At 38.8% G+C, this 27,253-nt stretch overlaps 1 protein-coding gene across 3 annotated transcripts in view; it reads left to right on the forward strand.

The window, feature by feature from the left end:
- Positions 1–24,741, forward strand: part of CHRM2 (cholinergic receptor muscarinic 2) — a 145,854-nt gene extending 121,113 nt beyond the window's left edge. For 2 of the 3 annotated variants that reach the window (XM_072777351.1, XM_072777353.1), the window contains one exon: positions 19,103–24,741. In XM_072777351.1, the coding sequence (XP_072633452.1) occupies positions 19,150–20,550 (1,401 nt within the window). In that variant the 5' untranslated portion in view covers positions 19,103–19,149 and the 3' untranslated portion in view covers positions 20,551–24,741. Of the gene's footprint in view, positions 1–11,298; positions 11,321–19,102 lie in introns of those variants that run through there. The other variant, XM_072777354.1, reaches the window with a different exon arrangement.
- The last annotated feature ends 2,512 nt before the right edge of the window (positions 24,742–27,253 follow it).

Below are 27,253 nucleotides of genomic sequence, written 5' to 3' on the forward strand. Positions count from 1 at the left end.
ACAATTAAAGTAGAAAAAATAATGTTGCTGGTACAAGGACAATCTAGATGAAACGATGGAATAGACTGGAAAGCCCAGAAACAGATGTAGGTTTTTGGAAATATTTATTAGATGATTAGTTAGCTTTTCAAATTTCTGAAGAAAGTATAAGTTGTTCAATACACGTTTCTGGAGTGATTTTCAAACTATTTGGGGAAAAATCAGTATTATATCTCTTCATACCATGTTTTAAAATATAACCTAATAAATTATAACTTCAAGTATAAATTATGTGAACTAGTTTAAGGGTATTATCTTAAACATTAACTTATTTGGAGTGGAGAAATTCCGAATGTTTGAATATGATACCATAAAGTTAAATATTAATATGTACAGCATATGTTCAAAAATTTCCCTGGAAATAGGACAAATAATAAATGCCAGTGGTCAAAGAAATGAAAAATATAAAACTTCACAATTCTGTAAAATGATAGCTAAAACTTCAAACAGAATATTTTGCTTAACTGATTCACATTTTTAATGACAATTCTCATTTTTGTTAACAGCTATAGGAAAATGGAATAGTGATCCATTCATTGCTGGTGGGATTTTACTGTCAAAAATAGAAGTGTATATAATTTTGGACAATGATCCAACATTTAGGAAGCTACCTTAAGAAAGCAATTAGAGGGGACACCTGGGTGACTCAGCAGTTAAACGTCTGCCTTCTGATCAGGACGTGATCCTGGACACCTGGGATCAAGTCTCACATTGGGCTCCCTGCGTGGAGCCTGCGTCTCCCTCTGCCTGTGTCTCTGCCTCTCTCTGTGTCTCTTGTGAAGAAATAAATAAAATATTTTTAAGAAAAGAAAGCAATTAGAGATCTATAAAAGAAAAAAAAAAGATGCACAAGGAAGTTTTCTGTACCATTCTATGTGAGAGTGAAAAGTGAAAAATTGGAAATGGCTTATGTCACAAATAGAGGATTGCTTAATTAAATTATAGTATGGCTACAGAATTAAACATAATTTACCCATAAAATGATGCATTAGAAGACGATGTAATGTCCTGGAAAAATGTCCATGTTTATCTTTATTTGAAAATGTTCTAAGCTGGGGATCCCTGGGTGGCTCAGCGGTTGAGAGTCTGCCTTTGGCTCAGGGCGTGATCCCAGGGTTCCTGCATGGAGCCTGTTTCTCCCTCTGCCTGTATCTCTACCTCTCTCTCTCTCTCTCTCTCTCTCTCTCCCTGTGTCTCTCATGAATAAATAAATAAAATCTTTTTTAAAAAATGAAAACGTTCTAAGCCTTTCAAAGCCAGAGGTCAGAAAGGAAGGGCAACAGGCCAAATCTGTTTACACAGATGGATTTTGCTTTCTTGTAAGTATTTTCCAATGTTGGCCCAAGATTTAAAAACTGAAAGAACACACACAGAAAATCCAGATTTCTGGTGTGTGTTTTCAATTCTGAGTATCTGATGGCCCTGTCAGTAGCTGCCAGCTACTCCAGCTCCCAGCCTCTCTGAGCCTCCCAGCCACGCACCTTGCACCTGTTCATGGACAAAAGAGCCTGCTTCTCTCTCTGTTTCAGTTCCTTGCCTGGCCCCAGCGAGACACTGGAGTCACGTAAAACTTTTAACACATGTATGTAGGAAGATAGACAACAAAATTTCAATAGCCTTAAAAGCCACGTTTTTCTCCAAGCATACTCTAAAGTGTCTGACCAGGGGAAACAAGTGAACAGGGTTCCCCTTTGCATCCCCTGAAGTTAGCCAGAAGAAAAATAGCTGTTGAATGGTCAAGTAAATAGCTCCTTGGGGTCACATATGAATGACTGAAAATTCGTTTTCTCTTGGCTTTCTTTTCTCCTGTTCCGACCATGAAAATCAGAAGGACAATTCACAACAAATTTTATTTTTAACATCCAAGGGCGGAGGGAACTGTGTAAGCAGGGTGAAAATATATTGTAAATAAATCTCCTGTATTTTTGAAATGAAAAAGAGAAACACACCATCCTTAGTCGAGACTTTACACAGAAATCTCTGGCACTGAATTCTGCTCTGTAACACAGAACATAATACAAGAGGCAATTTATTCTTGTTTGATTTAGTAATTTTGTTTAGACTTCAGGCTTCCAATGAAAATTGTCAAAATACCCTTCCTTACCCTTTGCAAATTGTTGCATGTCTCCAACCCACCCGCACCAGGAGCCTCATTTCACTTTCCTGCCTCCTTGCAGGGATACTTAGGCAGCGATTATAGCGATGCTATAAAGCCAGCATGCAAGTCACCAGACGACTATTTCTAGCCCGTCCACTAAGTAAGTGCAGAATAAAATCACTGGCACAGAGGTGTCAGCTAATTGAGGAATCAGACAGCCGGAGAGACCAAACTGGGCAAGAAAACGCCCTTATCCCAAGGACAAACCTTTGCTCTGACATTGGAGAGAGCACACAAATGAACTTGCCAAGTAAATTGCTTTCCTGCTCTAATATATGATCTCTTGCTCCAGTGCTAAAGCCACTTTTTAATGAGTTGGTAGGTAAATACGGAGCTAGATTGAGAGAATTAGTTCATGCTTGTACGTTTTCAATATTGAGAGTGAAATGAAAATACAGATAGCAATTTGAATCTAATTTTCAAGCTTGCATGGATGAAGGGTCACAGAGGGAAGCTGAGACGTACCAGGATATAGGGGGTGGGGGACATGAGGATGGTAACAAAGAAAACTAGCTGACACAAAGCACAAGCCTCTTCAGTTAGTACAGCAGAGCCCCAATAGTATAAATTCAAGAGAGAGAAAGAGAGCGAGCGAGCAAGCGAGCACTTTTCTCTGTAGGCATAGGCAGTTCAGTATTTAGGAAAATATAGATCTAAGGCAGAAGTCGGTGACGATCATCTCTGACCTCTCAGTCGGCATCATATGGATCCTAAGAGAATTAAAGTAAAATTAGAATTCTAGAATGCTTTTAGAGCTGAGAGAGACGTTGGGGTTGAATGTCCTCCCTGCCACAGAGGACAAAAATCAAACCTGGGGACTCGGGGAGGTTAAATACCAAGTCCAGGATGAGAATTCAGATATTTTAACATCCCAGACCCATGCTCTTTGCGTGTGTGTAGACCAACACTGCTCTCTTAAAACAAACAGATCCCTGTGAGAAATGGGTGTGGGTGGAGGGAGTGGTTGTTTGAGGTCCTGAGGCAGACACCATCTTGCATAATTAAACATTTTGTTGTGGGGATGAAGCAAATTCAAATAAAAGCCCCTCCCAGATGGCACCCCCAAAGTCCTAAATTGAAAACAATCGGACCAGCTACGAGCGAGTTGGAAGAGAGCAAAAGTGGGTGGTTTGCAGGCAGGTAAGGGGAGCATGGGAGTCTCAGATTCATTCCACTGCTGATATCAGATGGCATCAAATCCCAAAATTAGAGGACAACACTCACTTAGATAAACTGATGATTTGGGGCTGAGGTGATAGGGGTGGTCATGAAATTGTCCTGTGAATATTCTTTTATATTCATTTCTCTCTTTTCCTATGTGTTTGTTTTTCATCATATGGCTTAAAAATGTAAAGCACGTAAACCACCATTAATAATGCCCCTTATTGTTTATCATCCTACAAAAATGTACTCAAAAGTGTATCCATAGTTAAACAAAAGCCATTTGTGACTCCTTTTGGCTCTCGATACTCACCGTGTGATACAATTTGCCCTACCTAACAGGATACATAAGCAGAGCACTGTTGACCTTCCCAACACCAACGCGGCCGCTATTTGCCAACTCAGGGTCGGGTCCTGGTTAATGTCGGTGAACAGGTAACAATTATTAGCAAATTAGCAAATCTATGTATTATAAACTTGTACATAGTTGAGTAACAAATGGTGATTGAATTGAATGTGAGAGGTTGTGACTTCATGAAAGTTGTTATAGAGGAAATCTTCGTAATCCCCGTGAACTTAAGAAATTCAAGAATATACATTCTAAATAAGAGGAAGTAGTCAAATGGCAGTTCCAACAGACCTGCTGTTCAATTAACAGCATTACCAACTGTGAAGGTAATTCTCTCTCCACTTCTACTTTGAGCCTACACAGAGCCTTTATTTCAGCCTTTATTGAAGTCTCTGAGTAAAGACTGAGATGTCCAGACCAGGCTTGGTTTAAATCCTTTTGTTAATATTATCTCATTTAATTCTCGAAGTGGATCTACTGAGCAGGTGTTGTCACTACATGAGCAAAAAGAAAAGTTCCTCTTGGAAAATTTAGAAACTTACTAAAACTCTGGAGTGGGCTTCCGTGCCTAGATGGGAATTTGGGGTTGTCAAAGGGAAGACACTCAACTCAAGGTCAGAAAATCAAGTCAAGCCAGGGCTGAATCCAGAGAAAAACAATGGGGGTGGTTGATTTGAAATTGAAATCCAGTCAAAGATGCTTGGCAATGAGATGACTCCTGATAGCAGCTTGGCCGATGACATCAGTGTTTGTTACAGTCTGACTTTAGTGTTCTTCACTGCCATGAAGTTCTGTTTCTGACACTCCTGAAGTCCTCGGCCATACCTGGCTTCCTCAGACTCAGTAGATGGCTTTAAAAAGTTTTCTAAACACCCTGTTTCTTGATACCTCCCGAACTAATCAACCCCTTCCCTTCTCTTTGCAGGAGTAACTCTGGGCCATGCCCTCCCTCCCCACATGCTCCACATGCCATTCTTTTCAGCTTCAGAAGGCTGTGGTCTCACCAATGACACCTGTTGCTCTTAAATCTTTAGACCCTCACTGGGCAGGGTTTTCTTCTGTTTACGTTGTCATCCCTATTTTTTTTAAAGCAACTAAACCAAATATCTTCAAAGTCCTCTTCTACATTTTCTCCAAATAACCTCTTTATTTTTTTCACTTTACTTTACCTTTGGGTTACAAAATAGATGTCTCTCTGTCTGCCTTGCTCCCATATCCATCCAAACTCTGAGCAGTCATGAAACTACACTGCATGATTTCTTTCTCTTTTATAGCCATAGAATTTCTGTTTTATTGAAAATAATTAAGAATTTTCTAACTCATTTAACCTCAGCATTTGAAAATATTGTTTGGGTTCTATAAATGGGAATCTGCAGTTCATAGTAAGAATAGGGGAACTAGCTATATAGATTGGGTGTTTAAAAACTTGGAATTAGGGGCTCCTGGGTGGCTCAGCAGTTCAATGTCTGCCTTTGGCTCAGGACGTGATCCCAAGGTCTTGGAATCGAGTCCCACATCGGTCTCCCTGCAGGGAGCCTGCTTCTCCCTCTGCCTGTGTCTCAGCCTCTTTTTCTGTGTCTCTCATGAATAAATAAATAAAATCTTAAAAGAAAAACTTGGAATTCTATCTAAACAGAAACTAAACTTTATTCAAACGGCTCCCAGTTGGAAATCTGAGGTTGTCCCAGGCATTGTTTCAAACATAATGAGAGATCACTCCACCCCACTTCACATCCCTGCCCCCATCGTGCCTCCTGTTTTTGTCATTTCTATGGTCTTTCTCTAGGTCTTTTCTCCTGCATAGACAAGGCTGCTTCATTGTGACTTTCTGCTTTATGCACAGAGTCATTCATTATTTTAATAACAATAGCAAAAAGAAAAGAAAACTGTAGCAAAGTGGGTCAGGCTGCCACCTTTCCGCTTTACAGTGGGCTTTGAAAGCAACCAAACAAGGGAAGAGCCAGAGGCAGGCCGCTCACAAGTTACATTCCTAAATGCAGACACAGAGCTGAGGATGTTTTAGCATGAAGAACAGAGACTCAGAGGCAGCTTACAAATGAGTCTGTTCTTAGAACACTTCGGCTAAGTGTTCCCATCCCCCTAGCCACACAGGCACCCCAGTGAAGACTTCTGGAAGAGGCATAGACCTCCTATCCAGGTTTAGGCTGAAAACTACTGCCCCAGGGGCATTCTGGAGAGGGCCTGCCCACTTGGTAGGCTGTCCTGAGCCCTCTGATCCCCAAAAGGCCCGAACCCCCCCACTCCTGCTCTTACAGGTCACGTCTAACCTCTGCATGACCCCTGGATTCTAAGATGATGAGGCCCGGTTCTCTTATCTTCAGAATAATATTTCCAGATGAATGTTACATAGTTACTGCATCATAAAGTTGAGTGTCATACTTGTAGCCAGTCGTCAGGGCAGAAGAGGAACGTAACATTAGAGATGAGGACCATCTTCTCTGTGGCACACCCACTGAAGAAGGATGATGGGGGAGAGATGCACACGTGCAGAAGGTAAGGAACTGCATAAAGAGATTGGAGGAGTCACAAGAAAGAAGCACAATAAAGCCAGAAAAGGCCTGAAGACCCTCAAGAACACTAACCTGTGGCAGACTGAACACTCTGTTTTGTTCCTGTTCTTATCATTATGTATTTACCTTCAATTCTACCTTCATTTAGCAGAACTGCTAAAATGAAATGTTAAAAATAGGGTCTTCTCAAACAGCACTTCAAGTAATATGGGAAATGTTCAGGCGCAGATTAACTTTACGCACATCCACAGATCACATGACCGTGTTGTTCTAGGTCTTCACAATCTGATGCAGAATTCAATTCTGCTGTTTTTGTATTTATTAACAACAAATCAACCTCATAATTTCATTATTTGTTCTTAGTTTATGTAGGGGCAAATTTTGTTTTTCCTAGTTCCTTGAGAAGATCATATTCGCCAAAATAAACCGATCACTTTCAGCTAAAACAGAAGTATAGAATTGCTAAATAATCTTCGGTGGATCTACAGCAAGAATTTTATTTTATTTTTGAAATTTTTTATTTGAGTATAACTGATGCACAGTATTACATTAATTTCAGGTATACAACATAGTGATTCACAGGTTCCTACCTTATACTGGGCTCACCCCAAGAACAGCTACTATCCCTCTTTCACCAAATAATACTGTTAAAATATCATTGACTATATTCCTTATGTTTAGCAGGAATTTTAAATGGAGGTTTGTTTTTGACCATGTGACCTTTCAGTTAGGAAGAGAATTAGTCACTAACTTTTAGACTAAAGTTCCCTGAAGTTTAGACCAAAGATTCTTACCATCTTGGCATTAAAAATCAGGATACTATAGAATGATGATGGGATTTCCCAAATGCTTAAGATGAATGCAAGCAAATAATAAAAATGGCATGGAATAGGCTCCTACAAAATTAAAAATTGCTTCAACTTGCTTCCTTATTTTGGGAGAAGAAATACAGAGTACACTCTTTCTTTCTTTCTATCTTTCTTTCGTTCGTTCGTTTTTACTGCTCTGCTTATCATTAGAACCACGTTAGAGGCACCTGAGTGGCTCAATCCGTTAAACATCTGACTTTTGATTTAGTCTCAGGCCATGATCTTAGGGTTGTGAGATAGAGCCCCACGTCAGGCTCCAGTTAAGCTTGGAGTCTGCTTGAGATTCTATCCCCCTCTTCCTCCATCCCTCCCCCCTTCACATGTGCACTCTCTCTTTCTCTCTCTCTAAAAAAAAAAAAAAAAGTTAAGTGATAATGAACTTAATAATCGTAATTACTTAAGCATCTGCTAGGAGCCTTGCGTACTATATATATTTTTTTAAAAAATCTGAATGAAAAATTTTATTTTCCACCTCTCTTAGATGTGGAAAAGGAGTCAACAAATTTAACTTCACATAACTAGAACGTAGCAGAGATAGGCTTTGATCTCAGGTGCAACACCAAAGCTTTATGTACTGTATCCACAGACCCTTCCTAGTTATCTGTGAATAACTCATATAGAGAGAAAACCTACACCACCCTATGGGGCAGAGAGGCCAGCCATTTGGCTTATGTGTCTCTTAGAAGGATAACCAGGCTGGTGGGCCTTTGCTGCTATCTTCCTCAAGAGGAAGTGACATTTGTGAAAGAATTTCCCTAGATTTAGACCTTCTTAAGAGCAGAGACATTCCTTCTTTTCTTCTTCAATGTGTCATTATTACTTCTTTGTCAGTGGACACCCTTGGCACACACTTGCACGCACAGTGGTTAGGTGAGGGAGTCCAGGGGAAATTCTCTCAATTTTCTATTTCCTTTCACTTTGAGTTGTTTAGGAGGATTAATTAACCGCAGGATTCTACTCTAACATGTTCTCTTCAAGGTCCAGCCGTCTGTAGTCTTGCCTTGAGAGAACATAAACTAAAACTGGTTGGCTGAGGGTACAATTGTACTTGGAGGAAAAACATCCCACCCAGCAGATTTGTGCACAAGCCCCCACCCATGCACAGCCTGTCTGTCTGACCATCTCTCCTTCTCAGGCATTATTCAGATACAGACATGGTATTCAAATACCTCAATAATGTGCACTGCTTGAAGTTTAGCTACTTTTTTTTTAGATGACAAGATGGAGCGTGTAAGCTGTGCTGGGGATATTTACCAGCCAAGATGCGGTAATTCGAAAAGGGAAGTGTCACTGTCAGGGCTCTCACTCCGGGCACAGTCAACAGGGAACCCGCCTCCTGGGAAAAGAGAACAGGGCTGGCAAATCCTAGCTTAGTCTGAATGAGGGCTCTGATTTTCCAAAGTGTTGAGAGAATCAGAAGAGGTGGGGGAGTTGGGTACTTAAATACTGAAACAGGCTTGAGCTAGTGGAGCCCAGAGAGGGGAGAGGAGGGTGGAGGAAAAGAAGAGAAGGTGAGGCAGTGTTGGTGGTGACGAACACTACAGACATTCAACAGGGGCGCGGTTCCAGTGGTCACCACCAGGAAAGTAGTTTTTTTGCAGGCAGGTGAAAGGATGGACTGTCCTGATTGACCACATAAAACTTGATTCTCTCCGACCAACTTGCTTGAACTCTAAAGTAGTATTTTAGATACAAAAATCTTTGCTGAGGGACAGCTGGGCGGCTCAGCGGTTGGGCGTCTCCCTTTGGCTCAGGTCATGATCCTGGGAAACCAGGATCTGAGTCCTACATCAGGCTCCCTGCATGGAGCCTGCTTCTCCCTCTGCCTGTGTCTCTGCCTCTCTCTGTGTGTCTTTCATGAATAAATAAATAACCTAAAAAAAAATCTTTACTGAGTTGATGCAGTTTTTTGTGTGTCCCCATCTCATTGCCATTAGATCATTTAGTAAAAACTTGAATCTCCTCTGTGCTCTCATTTCTCACGTTTTCATGAGATAACACGATGGTCATTTTGCTCTGTTCTAGAAATAGGCTGCAATCAGACTCTGAGGAAACAATCATTTTGTCTTTCGACTGGGAACAATTAAAACAGTTGCTGTGCATTACTCTCTACACTTCATTACTATCTTATTTTTATAGCGTCACGGAATCTGATGTGAGTCATCGGCATATGAGGCCTATGTCATTTCTGTCATTGAAAAGCTAAAGAACCCAAATCTACCCTTATGGAGGTGAATTCATTCCTTGGGACTCCATACCTACATGCTAGGTATTGCTACCAGAAGAACAACGAAGCTTACACTTACGGGGAGGGTACATTTATTTAAAGAGAAAAATTGTGTCTATAAACCGCAATACACTTTACTTTTCATGTGTGTCTTTTTATGAAAAGAGCAACACATGTATTAATTTTTCCCCTTTTTGTCCTCAACCTAGCATTAAGTAGAAACGTGTTAACAATAAATACAGATTCCTAGGTACAACCGAGTGTCCTTTTCTCTACTTACCTGTTAGGTGTTATCTAAATTTGCATCTTCTGCGTACACAGAAGAAGGGAAATTCACTTCTGTGTGCACATCCTAATCTTTTCACAATTTCTGGTCCTATTATCTGAGTCTACTCTTCAGAGGAAAAATAGTAACTTACAACTCTTAGCTTCTCTCTGACCCTAAGCTGATTTTTACTTCTCTTCTCTCTCTCTCTCTCTCTCTCTTTTTTTAAGATCTTATTTATTCATGAGAGACACAGAGAGAGAGGCAGGCACACAGGCAGAGGGAGAAGCAGGCTCCATGCGGGGAGCCCGATGCAGGACTCGATCCCAGGACCCCGGGATCACTACCTGAGCCGAAGGCAGATGCTCAACCACTGAGCCACCCAGGTGGCCTACTTCTCTTTTCAAAACTGTCCTTGACCTACTACCCAAAGTTCCATGTTGCCTTGTGCTCTGTCTCAGCTTCCAGTGGAAGGCATGTGCGCCATTGAAAAAGATCCCTAAAGGGATGCATTGTTTGCAATTGCTCAGCTTCTCTGGAACAACAGCTTTCATTCTAGAATTTTCTGTCAGAGTCATAACAAGCCTCAACTCCTCTGCAAATTTGATTCACATGTTTAATTCAAAGCAATGAATTAACTAATTTAGAGTTATTAAACCAGCAGCCTGCCGACTTTAGGAGAAAAAAAAAACAGGACAAAATTTTTAAAAAGCTGACTATACAAATTTCCAACTTTTCAAGACGATGAGAAAGACACAGACATCGACTCAAATACAGCTGCCTAATCATATACAACTTTCAGCAGCTCTCTGAGGATAGCTTCCATTTTCCCTTCACTCTCCTTGTCAGGGCATGATAACCTTTAGACAGAGGGCTTTCTCTAGCTTTGTGGCTGTTGGCCCTAGAGCACACTGTGTGGTCAGCACCATTTAGGAGATTATGTTCATCATCAATACTAAGCTCTGCAGATTCTTAGGACAGAGAAGGAAGGGTGCTCCCGTGCTTACTCAGATGGAATTTCATTTTAAAAAGTCCAAAGAATGGTTTATCACATAGTGCGTTTTGTGTATAGTTGTCCAGACCTCTTTTCCTTTTTGGCAGGAGGTATACTGTGTGGTAAAGTAACTAAAATGTGCCGCAGACACAAAGGCAAGGACTAGGGTGCTCATTAAACCATTTTAAGGTCTCTTTCCCTCTTAGTCATCACATATTTCTAGAGTAAGTGTGGTTTAGGATATGTTTTAAAGAAAGGAAAAGATAGTTTGGCGAATATGGAGTGGAAGTCTGTCCAGCGTCACTAAGAATAGTATGTTTGACAGGCCACCAAAGCTGCGAACATGTGTACTTGTAATAAAGGCTCGAAAGTTCTTTAAGGTTTCTACATTGGAAAAATTCATGAGTTCTCTTGTATGTGTGTTATTGTGGGGATCAGATTGCTGTTTCTGCTACTTCCACTGTTTTTCTACCAATTGCTTTTACAGTTTTTCTTTGTTTACGTAAGTGCAACTTGCATAGGGTAACGCGTGCACACCTGAAGGATACAGCTTGATAAATGCAATTCGTTGTAAGTGTGGTTTTCTTTTTTCAGATGTTTTATGTAATGCATTTCCGGTGAAGTTGGCAGTTCTGTGCTGAAGTTTTCTAAATGAGAACAAGTCTACACATTGCTTCTAAAATCCTTTTGACATATTCTTTGAGATAGAATTAAAAACCCAGCGTAGGTGAGTTCATGGCTGTCTTACTGTGGATTTCAGAACCTATAGCTTGTCAGGCTCAGGGCACTGGAGTGAACAGCCCTATGAGTATATTGTACTTTTCTGAGAAATGTAATATAATGCAGAACCTTGAGAACATAGTAATACGTGTACAGATATATACAAATATATATATAAAACATACATAGTTACATATTACACAATATATATAAATGTCACACACAAACCTGACCAGCCTTCTTCCATGCATTCTGAGTCTTGACACCTGTCATTGTATTGGCCCAGGGTTGTTTTGGGTAGCTGGAAATCCCATCAGTAATTTGTCTCTCTGAGATTATAAGCTCTTTATGGACAGGAACGTGTTTGATTTTATTTGATCATTCATTCCTCCTTCACTTCCATCCTCTGAAGCCCTTGAAGGCATAAGATATGCCCACAAAAGAAATTCAATAAGGAAAAAAAAAAAAAAAAAGAAATTCAATAAGGTGTTTTAGAGTAAATTTGAAAAAAAAAAGCAGAGATAGCCCTGGTTTCTAACAGGGCCCCTGTTGCTCCTGTGGCCCCCACCCCACCACAGCTCCTCCTCATGTAGTAAAATCCAGGAGTTGTGAGAAATCTCTCAATATGTATACTCGCTCATAATGTGTCATTTGGCTAAAGAGAAACCTGATTAAAATGGGAGGAAAAAGTGGAAATTTACTCCATTTCGACCTGATGTTGTCAAAGAACCGGAGTGTGGAACGTCAGTATTCAGCTATCAGAGCTGCACTGTCCCCTGAGCCCCAGACCAGATCATTCTCAAACTTGTAAGTAAAATTGAAAGACATTCAAGATTTGTAGGGGTCGTCCTAATATAGACTAACTGTGTTATCTACTGCTTTGGTCTCCAAATGGAAACTTTCTTTAAAAGGGGGGACTTTGTTCCTCAGACTTCTTTATAATCTCTCTCTGTTTCTCTTGTTTTTCTTTCTTTTTCACCCCACCCTCATTCATGGCAGGAGTGATTGATCATTGATGAAGGAACATTCCCAAAGCCTATTAAATACCTGTACCAATGCTATTTATAATCTAATGGGATTAATTGAATGTTTACAAAATATAGGCTGTATACCCCAATGGTTATTTCTCCAATGTCAGGGAAATTTTACAGTTAGTATCTTACTCAGCAGATTATTATACAATATATTATATTTTTGAAATATGTATAAATTAAACACAGGCTCCACATGTTAAATAACTGGTGATAACACAGTGTAAAATGACCACATCTCATTCTTAAGATGGAGAGGAAATGATGGGAAAGTCTCTGCTAGCTCCTTGGTAGTAGGTACTCTCGCTCCTAACGAAGAGTCCGATGTTTCTCTAAGATACTATATTGTATCATCCTTATTGTTTTCATATTTTCTGAAATAGCAGCATTTTTTACTGAAAACTAGATATCTAGGCACAATATTGTTGAAGTAGACTTTTAATTATCTCAGAATAGACTGCATATTTAGCCCTTCTGTGTATAATTTAAAAAGCTACCCTGGGCCTTATTGCTCTATCAGTTGAAGGACTTCCAGGCAACCCTGGTGAGGCTGATGATTTTATCGCTCATCTTTGCTCAACAGTTAGGCTGTGTCTCAGATCTCAGTGTGAAAGACATGGACAGAGAACACTCAGAACACCCTGCCATTTTTGGTAATGTACTCAAATAGCAGCAGAAATTAGAAATCTATAAAAAGTAATATACACCAAGATTACATTTGAAAAACAAAAGTTAAATAAATATAAACAATTATAAAGTCAACTTCATGTGATTTCCTCTTGATTTCTTGTTCTGAAATTTTGTTGTATAATTACGTATCTTCTCTCTGGATTCCGGTTATCATTCATGGACTCTCTCTCTCTCTTTTTTTTTCTTCTGACTTTTCTTATTCTTTTTTTTAAAATATTTTATTTATTTATTCATGAGAGACAGAGAGAGAGAGGCAGAGACATAGGCAGAGGGAGAAGCAGGCTCCATGCAGAGAGCCCAATGCGGGACTCAATCCTGGGACTCCGGGATCACACCCTGGGCCGAAGGCAGACGCTCAATCACTGAGCTACCCAGGCTTCCCAACTTATTTTTGTAGAAAATTATTATTATTATTATTATTTATTAAATCAAGTTTCCGGGCAGCCCGGGTGGCTCGGTTTAGTGCTACCTTCAGCCCAGGGCATGATCCTGGAGTCCTGGGATCGAGTCCCACCTCAGGCCCCCTGCATGGAGCCTGCTTCTCCCTCTGCCTGTGTCTCTGCCTCTCTCTCTCTGTCTCTCATGAATAAATAAATAAAATCTTTAAATTAATCAATCAATTAATCAAGTTTCTTGTCATGTGTGGCAGAGTGGGAAAAACTTAGCCCTAGGAGTCAATACTTAAATTTGAACCATAGCCTTAGTACTTGCCAGCTCTCTAATCATTGTCATCTATAAAACTGGAAAAGATGATAATTCTTTCCAGGGTTATTGTGATAATTAAATAACATGCAAAAAATTCTAACACTTAGGTTACCCAGATGTTGATAAATATATGATTAGCTTATTACACTGTAAAAGCACCTATGAAGAGATCATTATATATCAGGCATGCTGATATATATATATATGTATATATATATATATATATTATATCAGAGTGTGGAGAAAATCCCATTTTTACATTTAATTTCCATTGTGTACCTAAATACATATCAGAATTTATTTTTTAAATCATTTTAATTAGCATTCTTTCCATAACTTCATAGAAATGTTATTGAACTTCTGTGTAATTGATATGAATACTTTGGCAAGAGGTTATATGTTAATTCACATGGTGACATAGTTTTCTGATGATTGCTTTTAGGAAAATGTTTCAAATCTTAAATGTCCTATATTTACATAATCAGGAACCTTACCTACTCTTCTGTATCTTATTGTGAACCTCTCCTGCCCATAAGTCACAGTTTTAGCCCAGACACGATGATCCTCTGTTGTCTAAACCAAGGACCCAAGTTGAATTTAGGGCAAAAGACTTAGTCATGGTAGGTTAGAGGAATAAATATTTGGGGCACAAATGTGCTGCCAAGTAAGATTGCTCCTCAGACAAATAATAAATATTTGTAGCAAAATCTGGATCTGGCACTTGGGGTTTGAATCTCAAATAACTTAATTCTTTGATCTTCTGTTCAACATGTATAAAAAAGTGTATAATAATAACAATCACTTCAGGAGTTGCTGTGACATCATGGGTGATTTAATATTATTGATAACCTGATATCATAGATAATTCAGTATTATCACTTACCACTACACCTCCTCACTCTTAGTCTGCTTCACACCCACACACACACTTTTCTTCTAACTATAAAGAAAAGTGATTAATTTATACCCATTTAACAAATGTAAATACTAATGGCACTTAATGTTAACACTTAAAGATCGTGTTTCAGAGACGTTATCTCACTTTGAACTTTCCCACAGCTCCAGAAGAAAAGTAGGGTTATTATTATTCTTGTTTAAGAAAAAAAGAAAATTAAGGTTCAAGGTGACATGATCAGACTCTCACAGCTAATAATTAAGAGTAGAGATTAGCACTCACAACTTTGCAAGGATAATATTAAAGCATGATGCATTCCTCACTGCTAGATATAGAGTCAAGTAAGTAGTACAAAACCTAAGGCTGGAAACATTTTTTTTCTCATAAGTTTCCATAATATTTTCAAAACTTAGTCCTATGCTAACCTTGTAAAATACCAAATGGTTGTTACACACTTGCCATCTTCACATACTGAATCCTGAAGCTCACCTTCATTGTTTAGTTGTGATTATGTTATTTCATCAATGATGTAACAGTTTTTGCTTTAATAAAACCCTAGGATGCCACACCAGAAGTAAAAACTTTTACAGAAATGTAAACAGCAGAAGTGGGAAAAGGGTGACAATCAGAAGCTGTTTTCTTTCACAGAAGAGCGGCAGGCCTTCCATACCTGGCGCACCACAGGGGATCAAAGGAGTGCCATCCCTCAGACATTTGTGCTTGCTTCTAAGTGAATTGTTTTCCAGTTTTACATATGGCTTTGGTATGAAAGAGCAAATATTTTTAGAACTCTAAGAATTTAGAGAATATTGATAGCAAGAAAGTAGGTTATTATGTAAATTTGTTATGTTTTCCCTGGGTAAGAGTTCCAGGTCCCCCAGACAGAGTGTGGCTTAGCCAGCAGCCTTTGGGTAAAGTTCCCCATTATACAGATGCCTGACAATTTCACATGTTATGGATAAAGTATAATTCTCAAGTGGAGAAGGGAAACAGAACGAACATCTAGCACAAAGGTGAGGATGTGAGTTTTAATTGCAGACTTTTCACTCAGTAGTGTTGAAACTGAGCTTCTGTCTTCAGATCAAGGGGATCATAGACATGTTTATATATTTTAGAGTTGTCAATATACGGTGAAGTAACATGTGTTTGAAAGTCCCAAGACTATGTTTTCTTTTAGCTTTCTGGATTCTTTGTTCTTTGGGGGCTTTTGTTGTTGTTGTTTTTAGCCGAAATGTAATGTATGTTCATTCTAAACAAGAAAGGCAGAGGAGGGAGGGAGGCAATAAAACTAGCAAATAAATAGAATCATACATCTCTATACTATTCTGATGTTTTAGAATAATCACAGATATTATTCTTAGCATAAGCAATGGCAAAAGCCAGATGACTGTGGACAAATCACTTACTCTTACCATTTCTTAATCCACAAAATAAGAGACCTATTTTTGACAAAATGTCATATTTATACATTATTCTCCAGAGGAAGTCACCAAAAGTCTTTTTAAAGTGAAAATAAATATAGTCCTACATTTTATTAAAATGAATGTGAAGAATAAAGTGTCAAACAGAACATTCAGAAAGTAAATGTTTGGTGTTTTTCAATCAAAATGTATTAAAATGAACAATTTGTGAAATGTAATTTCACAAATGTAATGTGAATACAACTCAATTCAAAAAATGCCAATGAATTTAATGAGCAGACAAAAGCAAGTTTATAAGCGAGTCGGGATCCTGTCTTCCAGTTACCTTAGCTAATAAGGAATCACTGGAATAATGATTGGATTAGTGAAATCACTTTGTTCAAATAAATTTTGTGAATAAACAGTTGTATGAATCATGACCAAAAAAAAATTAAAAAGTGCTGTTAAAGAGAAATGTTGGGCAGCCCGGGTGGCTCAGCGGTTTAGCACCGCCTTCACCCCAGGGCATGATCCTGGAGACCCGGGATGGAGATCCACGTCAAACTCCCTGCATGGAGCCTGCTTCTCCCTCTGCCTGTGTCTCTGCCTCTCTCTCTGTCTCTCATGAATAAATAAAATATTAAAAAAAGAGAAATGTTAATGAAACAATTCCACTGGGTAAGCAGAGATTGAATTAATAATACTAATTGTCAATCCTGTTTTGATTCAATAAACATTTTTGAGCACCAATTGCATTTGAGGCAGTGAGCTGGATGGTAGAACTAGGAAGACTCAGAAGCCAAAATTCACTGCTTTTCCAGTGAAGAAGAGAAATCCTAGTTAGGTATATCAATCACTGTTCCATGGGTCAAGGAACGAGCAGGGGAATCTATAAAAGTGGAAACCTAAAGGCTCTGACTGGGGTAGTCCTCCCATATCTGCTGGGGGATACGTTTCAAGTTCTCCAGTGTTTGCTTATTGTGTTATGCTTTAGCAAAAGCAAACTCTTCATAAAACCCAGTGAGGAATGGACTATGGAAGAAAGTGTTTACTCCTAAATATAATACACATGAGACACTGGGAATGTTGATGTGATGGATGAGGACCAAGCCCAGAGAGATAGGTGGTGGTATTCAAGGGTGGGATGATACATAAGGGACCAACAGGAGAGGCTTTGAAAGTGTTTCCTAACATGGCTTACAGTTCTGAATCAGGAGTTCTGGAGTGAGCCTGGAAATCTGCATTTGGGTTAATTATGAGGGGATATATTCATAATGGAAGCATTGGGCAGTATTCTGAACCATCTGATGCCAAAAGCAAATGACACTTTGTAAGTCCCTTTTTCTCGGTACAATATCTGACACCTCATGTATAATTTTGGAAGGCAAAATGGTAAGTCACACTTTATTAACATCATTAAATGATGTTAACATCATTAACAGCATTTTCTAAGTAAAGTCTTCAGTGTTTCCTCAAGATCTACAGATTCATATCATAGACGTAATCACCTTTCTGCTTAAATAGAACTCTATTCTATAATGTTCTGAGTCTTGCTTTCATCATCCCATCTTCTAACTCTAACTTTGCCCACCAATGCCAGAACACATGTATCTGCCACTTTGTTTTAATGGCTGCATACTGTTCCATTATCAGAGTATTTCATAAGTTATTTAACCATCCCTGAAGAGACCTCTGTGCACATTGGCATAACTAGAACTTCCTAGATGTAGTCTGTCACCAGACTTTGGTGATATTGCTGAAAAATGATAATTATGTGTTTATTGAAACACAACAGCAGAAAGGACACTCAGGTTTAATAATTGCTACTTCAGTGACCCCTGGCTGCCACTAGAGCACACGCCTCTCCCCGATGGGAACTTTGTCTTAATCATCACTGAATACCAGCCTATAACAAATGCCTAATACAGAGAAGTTGCTCAGTAGGTATGTGAGGATAAAGTGAATGAGTAAATTCTCGAACAAACCGAGGTTTGTTCATAGTCTTATCTCTGTGATTGACTCGATATGTGTCCTTACATAAAACTACTGACTCTTTCTGGGCTTCGGTTCCCTCTTCTGACAAACAAATATAAATCCTAGCCTGACTGTACCAAAGATTTGGCAGGAAGAACAGTAGAATAATAAATTTGGTAGTGACTTGAAAAATAAAACATTCAAAAAACTCACATAATCATTGTCAATAAGCATTGAATAAATAACTTCCTCTGCAGGGCATAGAGTTTTGGAAATGTTAGGTATGTGATACTAATTATAAGTGTAAAACAATGATCAGAGAAAAATAATAGTCACTGGGGGAAGGATACTGGCTAATGAATTATTACTGTCTTATCCTTGTTATCCTTGATATCCATATCAGTATCATTACGAAAAAGACTTAAACTACCAGGTGGAAAGGTACTATTGACTATAAAAGTCACATACTCAATATTATAAGATTTTTTTTACTTTCTTCCTCCCATCGGCTTGTTAGTTTTTATGTACATACCAGAAGCCTCTTGATGCTTTGTCTTACATGTAACTTTAGTTCATTCAGTTTAATTCGCCAATAGTGTAGTCAGGGGTGCCTGCATGACTCAGTCAGTTAAGCACTCGATTCTTGATTAGGCTCAGGTCATGATCTCAGGGTCATCAGATCGAGCCCCACGTCAGGCTCCACACTCAGCAAAGTCTGCCTGAGATTCTCTCTCTCCTCTTCCTCTGCCCTTCCCCACCCTCATGCTCTCTAAATAAATAAATAAATAAATAAAATCTTAAAAAAATTTTTAGATAGTATACTCAGTTAAATTGATAGATAGATACTCGTATCTAGATACGGACACATTCAAAATGTTATCAGACTTCAAATACATTGCCAGCCTGCAAGGATCATTTGAATCCTCCAGTTAATATCTTTGCCTTTTATATGGGAAATTGGGGCAGAGAGACACAATAAACATAGGAGGGAAGGAATGAAGATTTGGGAGAAAAAATTGTGGTTCAGAAGCAAGAAATCTGATATATCTTAATGCACTGTTTATATTTGTTAATTTTATTCTATTTCCCTGCAGGTTTAAATGTGTATTTGGCTACTTGGCTACTGATTAGAGGACAAAAAATGAATAACTCAACAAACTCTTCTAGCAATGGCCTGGCCCTGACCAGTCCTTATAAGACATTTGAAGTGGTGTTTATAGTCCTCGTGGCTGGATCCCTCAGTTTGGTGACCATTATTGGGAACATCCTGGTCATGGTCTCCATTAAAGTCAACCGTCACCTCCAGACCGTCAACAATTACTTTTTGTTCAGCTTGGCCTGTGCTGACCTCATCATTGGTGTTTTCTCCATGAACTTGTACACCCTCTACACTGTGATTGGCTATTGGCCTTTGGGACCTGTGGTATGTGACCTTTGGCTAGCCCTGGACTATGTGGTCAGCAATGCTTCAGTGATGAATCTGCTCATTATCAGCTTTGACAGGTACTTCTGTGTCACAAAACCGCTCACCTACCCAGTCAAGCGGACCACGAAAATGGCAGGTATGATGATTGCAGCTGCCTGGGTCCTCTCCTTTATCCTCTGGGCCCCAGCCATTCTTTTCTGGCAATTCATTGTAGGGGTGAGGACTGTGGAGGATGGGGAATGCTATATTCAGTTTTTCTCCAATGCTGCTGTCACCTTTGGTACTGCCATCGCAGCCTTCTATTTGCCTGTGATCATCATGACTGTGTTATACTGGCACATATCTCGAGCCAGCAAGAGCAGGATAAAGAAGGAGAAGAAGGAGCCTGTGGCTAACCAAGACCCAGTTTCTCCAAGTCTGGTACAAGGGAGGATAGTGAAGCCAAACAACAACAACATGCCTGGCAGTGATGATGGCCTGGAGCACAACAAAATCCAGAATGGCAAAGCCCCCAGAGATGCTGTGACCGAAAACTGTGTCCAGGGAGAGGAGAAAGAGAGCTCCAACGATTCCACCTCAGTCAGTGCCGTAGCCTCTAATATGAGAGATGATGAAGTAACCCAGGATGAGAACACCGTCTCCACTTCCCTGGGCCATTCCAAAGATGAGAACTCTAAGCAAACATGCATCAAAATTGTCACCAAGACCCAAAAAGGTGACTCGTGTACCCCAACCAATACCACCGTGGAACTAGTTGGTTCTGCAGGTCAGAACGGAGATGAAAAACAGAACATTGTAGCTCGCAAGATTGTGAAGATGACTAAGCAGCCCGCCAAAAAGAAGCCTCCTCCATCCCGGGAAAAGAAAGTGACCAGGACAATCTTGGCTATTCTGTTGGCTTTCATCATCACTTGGGCCCCATACAATGTCATGGTGCTCATTAACACCTTCTGTGCACCCTGCATCCCCAACACAGTGTGGACAATTGGTTATTGGCTTTGTTACATCAACAGCACCATCAATCCTGCCTGCTATGCACTTTGTAACGCCACCTTCAAGAAGACCTTTAAACATCTTCTCATGTGTCATTATAAGAACATAGGCGCTACAAGGTAAAACATCTTTGTAGAGAAGGAAAGTGGTCAGGGGAGCTTGGGGGAAAAAAGGGGATAAAAGAGCTCCCAGTTTTAAAAATCTCTGCCATTGCACTTTATAGTCTTATTATGGAATGTGCAATTAAGGAGCCTAACAGTGACACTTTTATCGTGCCTATGCTCCAGTTTGAGAAACCCGCACCTTATAAACCCTGTCAGTTTCGGAGCAATGAGACCATGAAAGAGACATGCTTGGAGTTGTAGATTTAAGGGACAATCTACGCTTTCCCGTACTCTCTTGAAGAAGGGCTTCTGAATCTACAATTTTATCCTGCACAAGAAGAATAACCTCACTCCTTTTTTTTCCCCACCTCTTTTTTGTTCCTGCGTGTCCATACGAGGATGAAATGCCACAGTGACAAGCTAACATGGAGACTTAAACATAAGGAAATAGACATCACACAATGGAGAAGTGAAGAAAGAGGATCAAAACAGGATGTAGAAATGGTCTCCAGAGAGTTAAGCACATATTATTCTTTTGTTACAGTTTTATTTGGAGAATTGCGACATAATAAATGCTCTTTTCCCCGTACCTTTTCCTTTTCCCACAATCAAAAGAAAGCAAACAAGTAAAAACCATAGCTAGATCACATCATTATTTTTCTCATTATGGCATTGGTTTTTATATTTCCCTGTTCTACATTGGGTAAGGGCAAAATCTGCAGGACTTTCACTAAATACAACCAGACACGGCCATGAAAATGGGCTTTCACCCCTGCCCACTGTGCCCTTCACATTCTTTGGGAATATAAAAGCCTATAAACATTTAATTTGCTTATGAACCTTTAAGTGAAATGTTTTCACCAATCTGGCTTTCTCTTAAACGAGCTTCTTATGTTAATCGGATAGCCTACCAATACATACACATGCTTGAGAAACCAAAGTCATTTTTTAAATTGAGGTTTTGTCAAATTAAATAGTCATTTGAAGGCAGAGAAAGTTTACTGAGGCCAGATGAATTTTGCAAAAGGAAGAGAGAAGGCTGAGAGGGCATTCTGTTTCAACCTGAATTTGCCTGACCCATGTATGAAATGCTAACTTGTAAAACATGAACTTCTGGCCTTTGTCAGCAGGATGAAGCTGCTTTAATCCAAAATAGGATTAACATACTCTCATGGCACCAATGACTTCTGGGGTCAGTCCCAAGAGAATAAGGCCTTCTCTTTAATACCTGCTAATGAGTGATATTCAGTGTATAGTCCAGTGAGGTTGTTTATAGCCATCCTCTGTCCCACGGAGGAGGAAAAAGTCTTTAAAAACATTTCCTGAAACCACATATTCCATCTTCCTCAAATTGTTAATTCTTCCTAAAACTTTTTATCTTCAAAATTCTGTCCATAGAAGTATAGTAATCTTTGTGGCAGAAATGTAGGGGATAACTAACAGAGGCCAAGTAAGATCATCAAAATCTGAAGAAGAATGTAGGTAGCTGTGCCTATGTCACTTCTCATTATTTCTTTAATTCTAGACCATAAAAAGTCAGATCAGGAACTATTACCCAAATGGCGGCTTTATATAGAATCTTGTCCATGTAGAGTGTAGAGACTTCTTATTTGGTACCCCTAAGAAATATATGATTGTAATGATTCACGTCTAGCTATTTCTATCCCTCAGCTTTTTTTCTTACTGTATGTGCTATAGTCTTAAAATCAGATTTTCTAACAATGGCCCAACCAATAGAAATCAAGTTTATAAAACCCACTTCAAATATCCTATTTTGCATTTTAGATTTATGGGCCTTATGATATCTTGACCAGTAATACCAATGTGAGTAGCATGATTACTTTTTCAGTATTAAACCTTAGCACTTTAGAGTTGTTTGGTGTGACTTGCCTCATTGATGGCACCTCAACAATTTTGAGAGTCAAAAAAAAAAAAAAAAGCACAAGGCAAACAACAAAAAAGAATAGTTAGTAAGAAGCGAATTGTGAACAATAGTTATATGTAACTTACCCTTTATAAAAATAACTTCCTGTTTGAATAACTTCGGTCAGGTCATCCCCCCTACAAATCTCCTATATATAAATACACAGTATCAGTTCATTGAGATTCCTTTACTCTACAGTTACTTCAATGTAAATGTTTACAATTTTAAATCCATATTTGCTTTTATTTTTTCAAATCAGTGAATCAGTGGAATGGAAGGGACATCAAGCCAATGAGCTGTTTGGTTTGCTGTAAATGAAACAAGTGACTGGATGAATATTTCACTTAGTAACTTGTTGTGCTATTATGATGTAGATTCAGCTCTAGTTGGGATGAACTCTTTGGATTCAAGAATTCAGGATTCTCGATTTGGGTCTTTTCTCGTCCACTCTAACAATTCAGCTCACCGTGAATCAAACTGCCTCTTGCTCTTCATTGCCATTACATCCTCCCTTCCTTCCTTCTGTTCTTGATCTTCGCCACAGCCACCACAACCTTGCTGAAAGAGAAACCATCACGCATTACAGCAAGGAAGTGAATATAGACTGACACATCATGGAAGCCTTGTCAACTGGAATCAGAGAAATGGGAAGAATACTGAACATGGTAGATGATTAGAAAGACGCAGAGATTGTATTCAAAGGCTTGCACTAACTATTGCTGGATTTGTCCATTCCCGTGGCTGTCATACAGGAACAGTTTTGTTCCCCGGGGGACATTGAACAATGTCTAGACACTTTTGGTGGTCACAACTTGGGGGAGAGCTACTGGCAGCTGATAGATAGAACCCAGGGAGGTTGCTAAACAGCTTACAGTGTATAGGATATCCTCCCCCTCACACACACACACAGCTAAGCATTATTTGGCTCAAAGTGTCAAAGTGCCAAAGTCAAGAAACCCTGGTCTACTTTAAGGAATTCTAGAGCTTGCTTTGTATAAATGGGAAAATAATCCTGTATCACTATTAGAATATCAGTGTAAATTGCTCACCTATTTGAAAAAGGTAGTGCTCACCAGTTGTGTATCAGACACACTGTCATCCATGAGTCTGGTGTATTTGTAATTCACAGATTGGGAACACAAGAGACATCGAGATATCTAGAATCACCAGATCATGCACATAGCACATTGTTTCCAACATCATCATGTCCCATTATGATTGTCACACAGTCAATTGAGGTTGCTGGTAATTGGCCATGAAAATGATTGCAGTTGATGTGGTCAGTTTCTATTGGAGCTGCCATTTTTCCTTTCAAAAACATTAAGAGCCTCTTTTCAGAAACAATATGATTCATCTCCTTTATTTTCACTGGAAAGGTGAATATTTGTCAAGAATTTCTTCTCTCCTCATAGCAATAATGTAAATATTCCAGAGTGGTCTTATAAGAAGAGGAGATTAAGAATGTCAAAAAGCCAATTCATTTCTTTAAAGAAATGATTTCCCTTTACCAGTTTGCATTAATTTAATACCAACTCCCAAGTGTTAGGACCAAGTTGCCAATATAATAAGTCACATGGGATAAGCTTTCCCATCTGAATGTGGAAGCTGGGGGGGTCCCAAATACTTCTGCTCTTTGTCCATTCACTGCTTTTTTGATCCTGGAGATCTGACATTGGGGAAGACGTGAATTCAAAATGATGGCAACACATACTTAGAAATGCAATCTACTTTTATTTTCTCCTACTTAGTTCACTGGTAGTTGCCTTTCCCCAGTTTGATGATATCCCTTTCAACAACCACAGCACTGGTGTTGCCAGTAGATTAGGGAAGCACCCAAAGCTGGATGAATTGTGCAAAGTGTATTTTCAGCATGTATATATAATACCATGCCTCTTAAATATGCTTCTTTTAAAAGGGTGCACGCTGCAGCATGAACTGTGTGCATATTTAATGTATCTTTCTGGAATATGCTGTATGCTTAATATACATATTCTATAAATAAAGTAATTAAATGTATAATAGAAATACATATTTCTGTATGCAAATAAATATATTATACACAAAATCTTAATATGCAATATAGTATATGTTGCTTCAGAGAATAACAAAACTAGATTTTTATATGCCCAGTTTTTTTAAAGTAGTATTTGCTTATGAAGGAAGAGGTTTAAGAACAGCCAAAACCCTACCCATGTTACTATTAAGCTGTTTTATAAGCTTTGAAAGCATGGCACTGATTTTAAATATCTTTTGGAGGAATATATTAATAAATCTTTGCTGGTGTCACCGCATGTGACAAGAATCTCTTTGCTCCTGTGCTCCCGACTGGCCTGTGACTAGAATCTTCCTGGCTGTTACTGTTCCAACAGCTGTGTTGATCTCACGTCTGATTGCCTGATGAGCTTGCAACCAATTCATTGACATAACAGCTTTGCTCTCCTCCAAATTAACTGATTTTTGTCAAATAAAAAATAATCTTACAAGGAGGAAAAGATGACCTTCAGAATGGTTTTCATTCCAAGAAGCAAGGTAAAAAATGGAACAAGCACTGCATTTTATAAACCATTCTTTGCAGATTGAGCCCAATACAGCATCCCATACATTAAATGCCAGAAATTCCTAGTGTAGTATGATATTGCAGGGTTCTCCAAGAAATGATGAAATAGGTGATTTGTTTCTCAATGCCCTACATTTTCTCCCTAGCACTTCTCTTCCTATCATAGCCCACTCAAGTACTCACATTCCCCAGAACATTTTCTTTGGCTCATTAGCATGAGTTCCTAGTTAACAAATACTGTTACAATTTTAGTTGATACCGGCATGCCATCCCAAGAGACACTTGCATTTTAATAAAAAAAGCAGAAACACTGAACATCTCTAAGATCTCTATTGGTGTTTAGTTACCAAGGTATGCAATGGGAGAGATGATTTTCAGTGAATTCCAGTTTTCTTTGCAAATTTTATAACATGCTTCACTGTCTACCCACTTCATAAATTTTACTTTTATCACAATCCACCCTTGTGCATTGTGGTCTCTTACGAAACCAAAATCATTTCCAGAAAAACAAATGAAAGAAGACAATGGAGTTTTCTATCAATTCTCATTGGTTTCTTACTGTTCCGATGAAATGTTCTCATTTCATTTTTTAGAATTTGACTGAATACTCTATTGATGAATTGTCAAATGTTATTCCTGACCAGGTGGTTGCAAATACTGAGAGAGGAAAAATACCTTGCCATCATAGAGGAAGAATTTTCCATGTTATAACACATATCAGTCTTTTTCAATCAAAAATTGAAGAAACAAAATGTGGTAAGTTGCGGAATGTAGAGATTTATTAAATAAGTGACATCGTATAAAATCTGTTCTTTCGCTTCCTAAACACACACACAGTAAGTCATGGGAAATTGCAGAGACCAAAAAGGCATCCATCTTCTGAATTTGCACCATTTACCCAGTAGCTCATCCAAATCCTTAAACTATACCTTTATTAGAAATGTCCGTATCTTCGGAGATTTTATTGAAGGATTTTTTAAAATAAATATTCTTTTAGAGGTCACTATTATAAGATAAGGGATGGATGGTGTTTGTGGTAAATTGTTTGTCTGTGTCCAGGAAGAATTACAATGGAGATCGCAGGGGTGGCCAGTTCAAATCTGGATAATAGTTGCATTAGTTGTACAAAAAAGATGAACATTATGATTCACTCTTCTTCAAAGTAATTTTCTTCATATTATAAATCTTACCGTTCTTACTGCCTTTTAATACAGAGCAGGTGCCTACGTTTGTGATGATGTGAGGATCTTTGCCAGGGCCATGTTGTATTATGTCATGGGTCAGCTGTTCCCAAACTTCAGCCTGATATTGAATCACCTGTTGGGCCCCATCGTAGGTCTGAAGTGGAGTCTGAGAATCTCTACAAGTACCCCAGAGATCCTGATGTGAACTCTGAAAATGACTACCTTTGATAGTATGATGAAAACTTTCACCAAAGTGTTATGATAATTAGTAAGACATCTGTTACAGACTGTGAAAACTTTATATTTAAAACACTATCCACGGGAGAGAATTTTTTTTTTCTTAGACATAAAGTTTGTTGACTTACAAATAGGGGCTTCATATTTTCTGCCTCTTGGGAAACTTTTAACACCAGAGATTAAAAATAACTACATTGATAAATTTACTTGAAGAACCATTAGCATACCCAAGTTTAAAGACAAACACAGCAGAAGCTTGAATTCTGTGATATCTCCAATAGAAGATGCTTTAAAAATATATTTTATGTTGTCTCCAACATCATATAGAATATGTATGCAAACACATTCTCCTCATATGAGCATTCAAAATGAATCCTTCCACTATTTTGTTTAGAAGTAATGTTAGGTTAAAAGAAAATATTTGCATTCTAGAAGGAATTTTTCAACCTCTTTTTAACACACACTCATACACATAAACACATAATGCACACTCACACAAATACACACCAACAAGACATACATGCATATAAACACAAGTTTCACCTTATTTACCTTGACAGTGCCCAGAGGCATGACCTTTCCACTATTTTCAAAAGCGTTTGGAACTCTGCTAGCAAAGACATTGAACTCAGGTCAGCCAAGTGGTACTAAAGAAAAGACTCTGTACTATGATCAGTAAATTGCAGAATGTTCTCAAAGCTGTTAGGATCAATACCTTTTAGCTTTGTAGAACATTTTGCCAGCAACACATCCCAGGCATCTGAAGATAATCTCTCTGAAGGAAGCAATTATGTGAAGTCATAGTGGGAAAACATACCTA

Source organism: Canis lupus, chromosome 15, assembly GCF_048164855.1.
Source record: "Canis lupus baileyi chromosome 15, mCanLup2.hap1, whole genome shotgun sequence".
NCBI lineage: Eukaryota > Metazoa > Chordata > Mammalia > Carnivora > Canidae > Canis > Canis lupus.